Source organism: Salvelinus fontinalis, chromosome 7 (genome assembly GCF_029448725.1).
Source record: "Salvelinus fontinalis isolate EN_2023a chromosome 7, ASM2944872v1, whole genome shotgun sequence".
In the NCBI taxonomy this organism is placed as follows: Eukaryota; Metazoa; Chordata; class Actinopteri; order Salmoniformes; family Salmonidae; genus Salvelinus; species Salvelinus fontinalis.
Genome location: NC_074671.1, coordinates 26,873,456 through 26,886,423, shown reverse-complemented (window position 1 = coordinate 26,886,423; position 12,968 = coordinate 26,873,456). Strand labels below are relative to the sequence as shown.

Below are 12,968 nucleotides of genomic sequence, written 5' to 3'. Positions count from 1 at the left end.
GCAGTGAAATGCCATTTTGTATAATGACAAACTTTTGAATGCTGTTGAGTGTGAGACAGAGCTCCAACATCCCGAAACACTGAAAAGGTTCACATCCTGCTCAACACACTTTCGTTTATTTTCTCATAACAGAGCCGGTTGTCAGATCCATTAAGGCTACGTGCCACAGCTCCGTCCGCAACAAATCATTTGTACACTGTTGTAGATGGAACTAAGCTGTGTACACGAAACAGGGATTTCCACCAGTCTCAAACATATATCATGGCAACGGTAACCACAGAGAAAACAGTGATTCAACCCAGCCTACTTATAAGAGACACTCTTTTCCTGAACATGACGTCACACAGACAGACACACAATAACCTACACTGTAATCTATCCTGCCTGGTATGCATCACAGGCATGTACAACACCACATAAAGAATCCCCTGACCTTCTTATCACATAAATTCCAAACAGCGCTACAGTATTTCACAACCCAAAGTCAACGAGAAAGCCACACGATGTCCTCCTGCCTGCCTCTCGTATACTGTCTGCGCCATAAGACTTATGTCAGATTCATTATCAAACTGATGGTTCGCTCAGCCCACACCGCCACAGGGTGTGCGTTAGTGGTCGCCATTGACAGCACCGCAGTGACTACGGGCCAACCATGGGTCTGCCAAACAGTCCTCGCTGCAACCTCAGCCCAGCTTTCTCCACAGGTTATGAGCAGAGGTTGTTTTTTCCTTCTTCTCCAGTGCAAAAACACTGCCTCCCCTCCTCTTTCTTTAAGCTTTCCCCTCTCTCTCTGTCCTCCCTTATGCTCTCCCCACCACACCTCTCTGTGTGTGTGTGTGTGTGTGTGTGTGTGTGTGTGTGTGTGTGTGTGTGTGTGTGTGTGTGTCTCTCTACAGCAGATGTAGTAGCCTCAAGAGAATGGGCTGGGCCTGTATAACTGTGGGCCTGGTGAGATCACTGCGACCCCGCAGCTCTGCATAGAAACACTTGCGGGGACACACACACCAACACACACACTTGTTTTTCTATCCTCATGGGGACCTAACATTTATTTCCATTCAAAATCCTATTTTCCCTAAACCCCAACCTTAATCCCTAAATGTAACCTTAACGCTTAACCCTAATTCTAACCTTAAACCTAAACCCTGAGCTTAAAATAGCCTTTGAGAATATTCCTTGTTTTACTATCCTTGTGGGGACTTCAGGGGATTTCAGGTCCCCATAACAATAGAAGAACAAGAGCATTCCCACACACACTTTTCCATCTCTATATTTAACATGTTGAATTATAGAAAAGGAGAGGAGAGGCAGCAATGCAGAACAGGGAGCAGGGCATTCAGGACTGTGGCTGGCACAGCAGTCATAGTGAAAGAAACCAAAGCAATGAGGATTAGCTAACCCTCAAACAACTAAATCGGACTAATTCCAAAGTTCTTTGCACGTAGCTTTACACACCTTGCTGACTGCCATTTTGAGTGAAGAGGGTAGGACTGGGGATCACATTCATGAGGGAATATAGCATCCCACCACACCCTGAAAAAAGTGTCACTCGGGACTAGTTGGCTAAGAACTCCCCTCCATATGCGACACAGTCATGTGAGGCATCTACACTTGCATTCCCCATCAGCACAGGTTTAAAACTGTCAACACCTCCGCTTTGGAATCCCTCTCTGCTGCACCAATCAGCAACAGCCATTAAATATAGATTTGAATGTGATGTCGGAAAATAGCCTATAGCTACTTGCCATGTGGGTGCTGTGCATTTGTATGCCAGCTGTGTAGTTGTGGGTCCAATACCTGTCGACTCAGTCTCTCCTCACAGTCCTCCTAGGCCACAGTGAGTCACTCTGGTGCGGTTAGCTTAATGGCTTCCCCTCTGACCACAGGCCATTGCAACTACACATAACATTATTCACATCATAGGAAAATATAGCGTTGCGCTCCCCTTGCCCAAAACAATAACTGAATTATTCCAACGAACGACAACAATAATAATAATACTATAAATCTGAAATAAATATGTACTGTACTGATATGCCTTTCAGAATTGACCATCGGAAGCATTACAAAAGACTGGTCAGTGAAACAGTACTACCCTGCCACTGGAGCAAGGGATGAGGCACGCGACATTCCTGAGACAACACGGTGTTTCCCCCCCACCCCTCACAAATCCTTACTATGTTACACAATACGCTTAGCTGCAAGCCACTGATACTGCCTGGGCACATATTTCAGCACAGGTCAACGTATTACAACTCAATAACGCACTGCCAACGGTTCTCTACTAAAAGAGCCTACTACTTGCTTTTAACACAGGATTTGTGATCAAGCTCTTTATGCAATCCGAAAGGCATTAGGGTGAACTCGAAAAGTCCTCCGAAATCTTGGCGCCTTACCCTGGAACGAACACAGTTCCTCCTGGATGCTTCTTGGAGTCTGCCCCAGGACACTCTCCTGTCTGTTTCCCCCCTGAGGCCTAGTTCCACGTCCCCCCAGTAAGCCTGGGCTAGCAGCTGGAACCACAGGCAGTAGGGCTCCGACAGGCACCCTTCAAAACCGGCCAGACGAGCCCAGGGACAGTCCCCCGTCGAGGGAGAGCAGTCCACCTCTACATCCAGCAGATCCACCAGGTCAGGGCAATCCTTCAGGGGCACCGTAGTCACACAGCTTCCGGCGGAGACGCCCCCGTTCCTCTGGGCCAGCATGGCATAGCCAGCAATATGGATTTATATCCGTCAAAGAAAAAGAAGGAAGCCAGGCAGTGGAGCTCTCCTCTTCTACTCTGAGATGGTCTCACTAGCGTCTCAGTCTTTGTTACTCCGAGTTTCTTTTTTACTTCCCCCTGTTCCCTCTCTCGCCCGGTCTGTTCTCAGTGTTGGGAAGCTGGGCTGTTCCTCTGTGCTTCCCACAGCCACATGATGTTTCCACTCAGTGGAGAGTGTTGCAGAGCTGGGGCAGACTGACGCACCAGCACATCCACCCACCTCACACTCTCACACACATCTGGCTGGGCGGCCAGATGAGTTCTTTTAACCCTCCCTTCTCTCTTTCTCACCTGATTCTGAATGAACCAAACACACACACACACACAAAGGTTAAACGCTAGAGAAATTCCACAAACTACACATTCTAGCGTAGGGGAGACAAAGGCAGCCATGCATACTATCTGAGGGACAGAAATAGCTGGGATTGTTTTCTACGTCCATGGGTGGATATGGTAAAGTTGGACCACACATAAGGCAGCCACCACATAATCTCTGTGAATGTAAAGGCCATTTGGACACAATGTTTAAAAGCATGCCCTTTCCACACAAACATAGTGCTCACATGACAGTACAGAGACACTTTCAATCCATCTATACCTTACTCCAAAGGCTGTGTGCTTATTCCATCGTCTTTACAAGCTATTTTCACACCCCATCTAAACCCGTTTTCCCTTCATCTTTCCCCAGTGGGATTACATAAGAGGAGAGCCGGGTGCCATGCGGGCACTTTTTTAATGGGTTATGGTAAACAAACCCACAGGAGGGCTTGACAAAGGCTTTATCTTAAGTGCAGTGTGCTGGATAGGACAGACTCTGCCTGGATACTTATTAGCAAAGCACTCTGATTGGGGGACAAAGAGTTCAATATTTAAATCAGATTTGGAATCAGGTGATCTTGAAGAAATGGAACTCTGCTCCAAAAGGAAAAGAAACAGCAGTCATTTTGGACAACTCTCACTGCTTGTCAAGTGAATCTGGGGAAATTTTCACATATTGCCATTAGGTGAAAAAAACGAGGAACACCTCTGAAAAAGGGTACTTCATATGACGTAAACTAAAACAAAAATGGCAGATCAAAATTGTCAGTCTATCAGCCGGTCAGATAAGTGTTCATATTTAGAGTCCGACTTATTTAAAGCAGTCTTTCTAATCTACTATTCCAGCAGCGACCAAGAAAAGAACAGGAAACCAGTGATGGAATGTTCCCTCCAACCATGCATTGCTGATGACCATCTTATTACCACATTCATTCCACTGAATATAGCCTGCACCGTTCGAGGCGTCCATGTTAACATGTAGCTGGACGAAAGCTCGTTAAAGACTGGCTGGATGCAAGTCTCGTCTCAAGTGCCACCAACACAAGAAAAGTCAAGGGGGAAATCCTTTACTGTGAATGGTTTGTGTTTACATCAGCTTTGCATTATAGTGGAACATTACGGGCCTGGCCACATCATGCCAAACATATTGTTTATCTAAAGCAATGAGTTGGATAGTTTTATGGGTTTTGCTACCACGATCTTCATATGAAAATGTTTCTTGCATCCATTTATGTCAAATGATAAGAATTTTGCCAGAGTGTGAGTGTAAAATGCATCCCCCTTAGGCAGGAATTTGATTCAGTGGCATGTGGAGTGTCTCACACACGAAACACGACTTCATGGGACTACTTTTACAGTTGCCATGGCGATAAACAGGGCCACAACAGTCAGCCATTGGGCCAGGGTGACGTGAACGTGAAACCAGCCATTCAGAGACGTAGGGTGCAGGACAAAACTCAGTGCAGGGGTGTGTGGTATTTACTGAACCTGGCCTTCATCCATCTCACTTCCTCCAGCCTGCTTTGAAAACGCTGAACTAAACAGTTATAGCCTAGGGCCTATTCTTAACATAGAGCCACAATATACCGGAACATGTATGCCATAGATCAACGTGCAAACGTAGCAACTACATTTTGAAAAGCAGGAGTGGTGTAATGTTCTAATCCTTTGTTTTGCTTTTTGTTTGGTTGACTTTGTGTGGATGTAGGTTGTGTTTTAATGCCTGGGCTCCTGCATGGATACCAAAGGAGTTGGCAAGACAGCGCAAACCGATCTGGGACCAGGCTAGTTGAGTGCAGTAGTATTGATACTATTTCAGGTCATCCTCTCGGGAAGCTGTAGAGCAACCAAAGTGATGTGTAGATGTGCCTTTCAGTGATTCTCAGACTTGCTTTCATAGGTCACTAACGCACACATCCAAACAATACCCTTCAAAGCCATGACACCAAACAGACCCTAAGACACAGAAGAGTGAACACGGCCTGGGGCAATGCAGGTGCTGCCTTCCACAAAACAGATCCACTCCCTCAGGTATTTACCTGTACGAGCCTAATGCTTTAGAATCCTCCCATAACATCTAGTCCTACTAATTTCAGACAGAAGACATGGTATAACTTTAGGTTTATATGGCCCGCTTTCAAACAGTCCCTTATTTACCACTTTCTTGCAGGTCTACCTCCTTTTATACATATCAAGTTGCAACTGGACATTTTACACAGTACCCCTTTCTGATATAAACAAAAGACGGTATAAGGAAGATGGTATGGTAAAAAAGTTGGATTTTTGTCTGTATATGAAAGGGGTAATAATACAAATCTAAAAGGTGCGGACAATTGGAATGCCAACTTAGGTGCCTCAGAAAAGGGCTCAACATCGTGCAGTATTTAATTTCCACTTTCGAGCCAACAATCTTCAAAATTAGGCTTTATTTATTGCAAACAACACACAATGAAGAAGACTACTGACTGAAGTACCAGGGTCTCAGTAGTTGGGCATACAAACAGGTGCCTGCCTGTATGTGTCCACATTAGAACTATCAAACTGACATGGATATTAACACCATCTCATAGGAGCTTTTTCAGTATTTATGGGACCATGGGAGAAGAGAAAAATAGTTGTGCTGTCAATTTCTACAAAAAACAAAGAGTCTGCTTCGCTTTGGACCAGCCCACAAAATTAACTGTGTAGCCACAGTCTCCCATGAAATTCTAACTACTGGTACAAAAGGTTCTCCTCTCACTCACTGACCAGAGAAGCCGGGCTCAGGCTTGCTTGTTTTAGAACTTATAATAGGTCTTAACACATAGGGTTCCTGTCATTTCCCTGTCCCGTCCTACCCCACTCTCTCGCTCCGGACCCTTCATACTACAGCTGTGAGTGAAGTGTGAGTCCCCCTGCCAACAGCTCTGCCAATGGCCTTGTGGGTTCACGCAACATCGCACCATGGGCCAAGGGAAATACCAGACTAGTGTTGGAGGGGAAAAGACAAGGATGTAAAAAAGGGGTTTTAGATGTTGTTGTTATGAGTTCTCCCCCCATTATGGGTTTGTAAACTGAAACCAAATCAGTGGTGTGATAAAAATCAAGAGAAGCCCGGCCAATTTGTGGATTTGGATTGTTTGCAGGCGGTCAGAATAAGAGGGCCAAAAGAAAGTTGCTAAAATGAGTTTCTGATGACTGAAATATTCTGCTTTTACAAAATGTTATGCTGTTTTCAAATGGAACCCAATACCTTGCTCTTGTTAAAGCTATAAGAATTGATTTGTCTGTGCAGCTTATTACCACCGGCTGTAGCAAGTGCAGAGAATAACCAAATAACCATCTTAGGTGTTCAGTGGTTGCAACTTCTTTCAGATGTTGAAATGTAAACATCCTCTCAAACCATCTAGCTGGAATACAAATATTTAGTAGCCGATTATCTGGAGGTTTGATGTGCAACAAACGGAACGAGGTCAGTGTTCAAAAACATAGGGAACAATAAAGCTAAAATCGGGGCTCAAGAACAAAAACTATTAATTTGAGAATGGGTCGGGGGGGTGGAGAGAAGAAAAGAAAAATCTGCAGGAGGATTAGGGTCTATTCAACAGAGCTTTTCAAGACTCCTTGTGGGAAGGGAGATTTAATCTAGACATGCTGCATCTGGGCTCCATGAGGTATGGCTTACTGTAACAAAGGAGGAGCTAATGAGGGCCAAGGAACAGCCTGCCCTCAAAACACACCCACAGCCCTAAAAGCCTTCATACAGCCCTAGGGGGGCACCAGGGGGCATTGGCCCCACAATAAAATGTCCAACCTGGCATCCCAGGAGAAAGATCTGCTGATATTGTTGCCAGATTTTGTTTTGTTGTAAGGCCAAGATAAGCGTCCAAGTCCGCTTGATCTTAGGGGGTATTGGCGGAGTAAGCTACTTTATATGGGGATATCATTTATCAGTCATATGCCAGGGCTGGGAGTGTGCATTACAGGCTACTTGGAAAGACTACTTTCCTCAAAAGGAGCAGGGAGAGGGATCTAGCTGGGACTAGTCAGAGAGAGACCTGCTCTGAGCTGTTTGTAAATGAGAATGCTGCTAATTATCTGCTTATGTAAGGGGAAACAGTAGTGCTAGGCACGTCTATAAAAACTCGCAAAATGGCACATCGGCAATCCAGGTTCTCCTTCTGCTGGTGTTAACGAGACATAACAATTTGGTGGCAAGTGATACTAAAAACATACTGCTGAAAAGTCCACAAAACGTTCAGAAAATGTATATTTAAAAAAAAAAAGAAAAAAAAGAAAGACTGCATTTGCCTTGGTAGGAAAGAGGAAGAGATAGCTGGCAATGCCCCAACTTTATTTTGAAGAGAAACTCAAATCAAAATAAGTAATCATGTAGCAACTCAAAAAAAAAAGAAGACAATTCCCCTTGGCATGACTCATCTGTATGACACAGTTATGACACTTTTATGCACTTGAGCATCATATCGTTTCCACTTGCAACAACATACACAACTCCCAGCCTTGGAATACGATCTGGGTTGTCCACATGACAACAATGTCAAACTTCCAGTCTAGGCATGTAGAAGAAGAAATTGAATTGGGATTTCCTTAAAGACGGCGGTAGGGTAGGCTGGAGAGAGGCTGCATCGGCGGACATTAGCCCTAAAAGAGGGAGGAACAAAGACCTCCAGCCAGGGGAGGCTCACGTGAGGAAGCTGTATTAGCGAGCTTGGTTCCATAGAACCCCCTGCTTGATCTGGCTGATTGTCTCTCGGGCTCCCCAGACACCTCATGACAAATGCCTCTGCCAATCATGCATTCAGTTGGCCGCTCATTCACTCCACGGCAGCAGCTGCTCTCGTCCAGAAAAGAGGCAAATATGTTTCTGATGACACCCCCCTTGTCAAAAAAAAAAAAGCGCTGGCAGATGAGGTTTAATTATTACGTTCTCATTCAGACAGTTGCACCCGAGGGATATGCCACACAATGAGGGAGAGAGGTGAAAAATGAAAGAATGAGGAGAAGGGCCTGGAATGGAGTCTACTGCTTATGAAGTGAAAGTAACATGTATTCAGCACTGACGGTAGGGGAACTCCAAAGAAAAACGAACCCTTCCGAATGACAATACGTCTAAATAGAAATACATCATGGTGCGCAAGTATCAATATTACCCAGTGGAGAGGTTCTGCAGTTATCGTCAATCAAGAGACTGACGCATACACAAACGTCTGATTTAAGCAGCTAGGGCACTCCGACAGACCCAAAAGAGAGAATGTATGGGATGTGGCTTTCCTGTGTATACTGACTGACTCAGGTTTTCCAGGAGCCTGAAAGACCTGTCTATGAAGGTTTTCGCCATGTTACCATTAGCTAACGTGTGCTTCATAAAGGGCCTATATAGGTGCCGTGTAAGAGGACCTGGAATCCATGATGCATCTTTTGCATAGCTGGGGGGGGGTTGACAGGGGTCCACCCATTCTAGACACATGCTTGACGGATGTGTAGTTATAGAGGAACGGCGACACATTGAGAGGAAAATCATGCAGCCATCTCCATTAGTCGGATCAGTTCCAAATGAGTCCTTATTTATTTGGGAGCAAGGTATTACAGACAGGCCTTTGACCCTCATCAAATTCAATCACATTTATATAAAGCCCTTTTTACATTAGCAGATGTCACAAAGTGCTCATCTCTGTATATAAAAGGTTCATCTAGTCTAACTGATTAATCTACATAATCTTATTTAGCAGCCAAATATAAAAGTTCCCTGATGTATATACACAAGCAGGACAGTCAGCCTCCCTTGTACTTTTCCTACATGGACTTGCTCACATATAAGCACAGAAGAGAAATGCCATCCATGTTACCCGCTGTGTCTTGGGTGACTATTTTGGTAACCGGGTGAAATATTTACGACTGCGATTCAAAATTCATGAGTAGTTTGAGCGAGACATTCCTCAGCTCTAAAAATATGCCCCATGATGGTGTGTTAAATATTCATATTGACATGAAGCCCTTCCTGTGTCTAGCCCTCGGTGCGGTCTCGCTTGAGGGCCTATGGCCAGGGCTTTAGCCGACTGTGCAGCAGCAACGTCTAATCTTTTGAATGACGTCATTAGGGCTGAAAGTCATCTCACATGATAGAGAGATCACACAAAATCCAGTAAGGCCAGTGGCCTGCATGTCAGTCTGTTTCAGAGTTGGACAGGGCCCACAAAGCTACGCTAAGCCTCTGCTCTACCTACCTACCAGGCCTCTTTCAGTAGATATGAGATTCCAAACAATGGTCCACTGAAAAGAGAAATTGGTACATGACATAACTTCTCAAAATAGTTAATACCTGAATTAAATGGGCAAAAAGTGACTATAAAAATGCTGGGGGGTTTTTTTTGGGGGGGGGGGGGTTCATGTAGTGGACTGAATTCAACAAAGGGGCTAAAGAAAAGCTTAGGGGCTGGTTCTGATTAGATGCAGGCTCTGGATGGGATGGACCAGACTGGAGCCAACACACACAGCCTTTAAACAACACAGAGAGCCTGGAGCTGTAAATTACACTGGTATTATAGGAGAGGGACGAGAAAAAGAGAGAGAGGGAGATGAGGCCATACCCAGGGAGCGGCGTGCCAGCTCCGTCAAAGACATTACTCCGATGATCACCAGGAATTGAGTCGTTAATAATGTCAGAAGTGTCTAATAGAGGAATTAACCTCCCGGTAAATGACCACAGTGTTTCTTCCTGTGTAAACAAAGCCTAGGCAAGCGCACATGGAACAGTCTTCCCCCTCCTTCACTGAGTTCTCCTGTCCAATGGGTGTGCACTAATTTACGTCTTCTCTAGACACTTCATATTGCTCTGTTTCCAAGCTCTCAGACTAAAATCGAAGTGACTTAAACACACAGATGCTGTTGATTTGCATGTGTAGACAACGCTCAGTGACCACGTCACTTGGCTTTTGTTGGACAATTGGTGTCGGGGGGGATTTACGGTGAGCGCAGGCACACAATCGAAGTAAATGGCCTTTCACAAACGTCAAAGACTTGAAATGCATACTCTTCAACAAAGCATCAAAATAATGCTAATCTAAGTGACTACTTCTTATTAGTTGCCATGTCAATATCATCACAGTCCGAGAGATAGGTGGGGGGGGGGGGACTGAACTGGTACCCCTCCCGCTGAAGCCTACTTACCATTGATTAAAAAATGATACAATCATTCCTCTGCTGTTATCAGTGGCTTTCAATGAGAATTGCAGACTGGCACGTTTCCCCCCTCGCTGATATAACACTGCCTCCTTGTTGCTGCACTCTCAGCATTCCTCCAGGGTTGAGTAGACTAGAGGCTTCCTGGGGTGGATACAGGTCTGATTTATAGCCTGTGTGTTGTGAACTAGCTGCGCTGTAATCAGTGGGTTTTTGCGTCATGTCTGCACTGCTGTCTGCTGGCGCTTCTCACTGGAGGAAAGAGTTCCTTCAAAGACAAGGGGACGGAGCTCGGCCAGAGGCTGGAGAAGTGGTGATCCAACTGGGGGGCTTGGGAGTGGTGGAGGACGTAGCCCAAGTTGCAGAATGACTGACGATTACACCAAGGAATTCCCACAGACTAGCAGAGTTCTGGCAAACCCCCCAAGAAAGTCAAGAATCCTATTTATGACACTAAGAATTGTGAAAATGTTGGTCACCTCATTGAATTCAGGGTTTAAAGATCAGCCAAGTATTAAAGTACAAGTAAAACTAGAGGGGGATAACTATGGGAAAGGCTTCAGCCTTGGGGCTGACGCCAGGGGTGGGGCTGTGTAGGGGCCAGGGTGGAGCTGCCTGAGATGGTGTCTGTTCTGTTGTAGCAGAGAGCTGAAGGTTTGGGCCATGGTGAACCATAAGTTGGACAGGATTGTTCATAGCTAGATGGAGCTATAGCCAGCCAAGACTGCAGTTCATTGAAGGGTTCAACCAGGTTCATGTAAAACACTCCAGACAGAAAGACAAACGAAAGTGGGGAGATTTAAAAAGGGGGGGGGGGGGGGCAGGTCTGACCAAACAGTAATGTCCTGTATGAGCCGAGGAGAGAAGAATGTCGTCTTTCACCAGAGGTTCTGCGTCACACTGTGGAGGTGCTGGGGCAGAGGTGCTCCCTGCTGATGAGCTGACGAAGCCATGGTCAAAGCATGACAGTGAGCGAGTGTGTGCGTTTTCTGGATATAGTAGCATAATGGGTTGCAGAACGGGTGTCAATGAACACACCACACACAAAATGACCCGCTCAACATACCGTACACATCCATGTCGTACAACCCTTTTATTATAACCCACATGAGAAGCAGTCTCCTCCCTTCACCCCCACAATAGAAGCATTGGCTTCCTTTCCCAGGCGGTGTACTGTGTGTGTCCGTGTTCAACAGGCCTTGGTTATGTAATCAGGACCTGGGCCAGCTGAGCTGAAGAAAAGGCCATTTAATCTCTCCCCACCTCCTTCCCCACGGCGCACAGGGATGATTCACTTGAATGTTTGCTCCGCTGTTTGACTAGGGGGGCGTATTCTCCCGACCGTAGGGCCGGCGAGTCATTACCCTGTGTGTGTCGGGTGTTCCCGAAAACAATGTTTATTACAAAAAAAATATTTAGTACACTATTTGCGCAGCTATTACTCTTTGTTTACTTCTCTTTCTCATGTTTAATGATGACACGATGCCAGTCAGTCATGATGGTCAGTCAGTCAAAGCACACGGAGCCTTGCATGTGATATCGGACCAAACAATACGGTCATTGTGCTAGTACAACAAATGTACTGTTTAGAATGAGCAATTATTCTGGGAATGCACCTGCTGAAAGTTCATCTCACTCACCAGCTGAGATTGCTACTCACCTGGCTGCAACACTGTGGGTACCAGGAATATGTTACAAACCAATAAATGTCCCCCTCTAATACATGAACTCGACAGTGGCAAAAAGTGTTTATTACGGCTTAGTTGGTGTATGTATTCAATAAGCACGGGGTGAATCTATAGCTTTCAATCGCTTTAGGTGCAACACATTTGTGGTTGACAAGCTCTTTATCAAGTTTTTTAGCCCTTGAAGAAGCACACTGGGAGGGTGAGAGAAGGACAACGTCCTCAGACCGGGGTGTGACACACAGAAAGAGACTGCACTGTGCCAGGGTAAAGGTGTGGATGGAAGGAGAAGTTTAGTAGTCAGGCTTAATGCAAAACAACCCAACCTCACCCTCAAACAAAACCTCCAGAAAGGATAGGAACAAAGAATTTCTCACTCAATAAATCAATATTCTAGTCCTGTGATTGACTTTCAACTCCTCCAGCCTTGACTAGGACCTCTCCATGGATCTCCCGGACTGATATGAGGAGGAGAGGACGTAGCAGGAGGCAGGCAGGGCAGGCATCAGAGCTGCTCTCCACTGTGGTCTTATGGTCTTCCAGTCACTGATCTGGCTAAGCCCCCTCCTTACGGGAGATGTTGGGAGAAAGGGAATCCGCCTTACACCAGGTAACACCATTCTCCCTGGGGTTAGCTTTTTGATCAGGGTTGATAGAGGGTCAATTCCATTGGAACTCAGTCAGATAGATAAGGAAAGTAAGCCACCCATTTGTGCTTCCATTCCATCCAGTCCGCAAGTAGCTAGTCACAGTAGTAAGGGACCACTGTTGTGACTCAGCAATGAGACAGAGGACAGAGAGAGAGAGAGAGCGTGACAGACAGAGAGAGAGAGAGAGAGAGACCGAGACACAGAGAGAGAGAGAGAGACGGTGGGACAAAGACCGCAGAGAGAGCTGTTGGTTGTCCTGCAGCCCCAGATTGAGGGCCAGATGGCTCCACCAGCTCACTCTACTGAGAGCCACTCGCTCGTGTGGAGAGAGGGGGAGGGGTGTGTATGAAATGGGGGGGCTGAGCGTGAGCA

The 12,968-nt window shown here is 45.8% G+C and overlaps 1 protein-coding gene across 4 annotated transcripts in view; it reads right to left on the bottom strand.

The window, feature by feature from the left end:
* The window catches only part of LOC129859310 (rho GTPase-activating protein 21-like), a 103,651-nt gene that overhangs the window by 59,114 nt on the left and 31,569 nt on the right, over positions 1–12,968 (bottom strand). For 2 of the 4 annotated variants that reach the window (XM_055928931.1, XM_055928932.1), the window contains exon 1: positions 2,397–2,720. The exons of the other annotated variants lie outside the window; for them this stretch is intronic. In XM_055928931.1, the coding sequence (XP_055784906.1) occupies positions 2,397–2,705 (309 nt within the window). In that variant the 5' untranslated portion in view covers positions 2,706–2,720. Of the gene's footprint in view, positions 1–2,396; positions 2,721–12,968 lie in introns of those variants that run through there. 4 annotated transcript variants of the gene reach the window in all.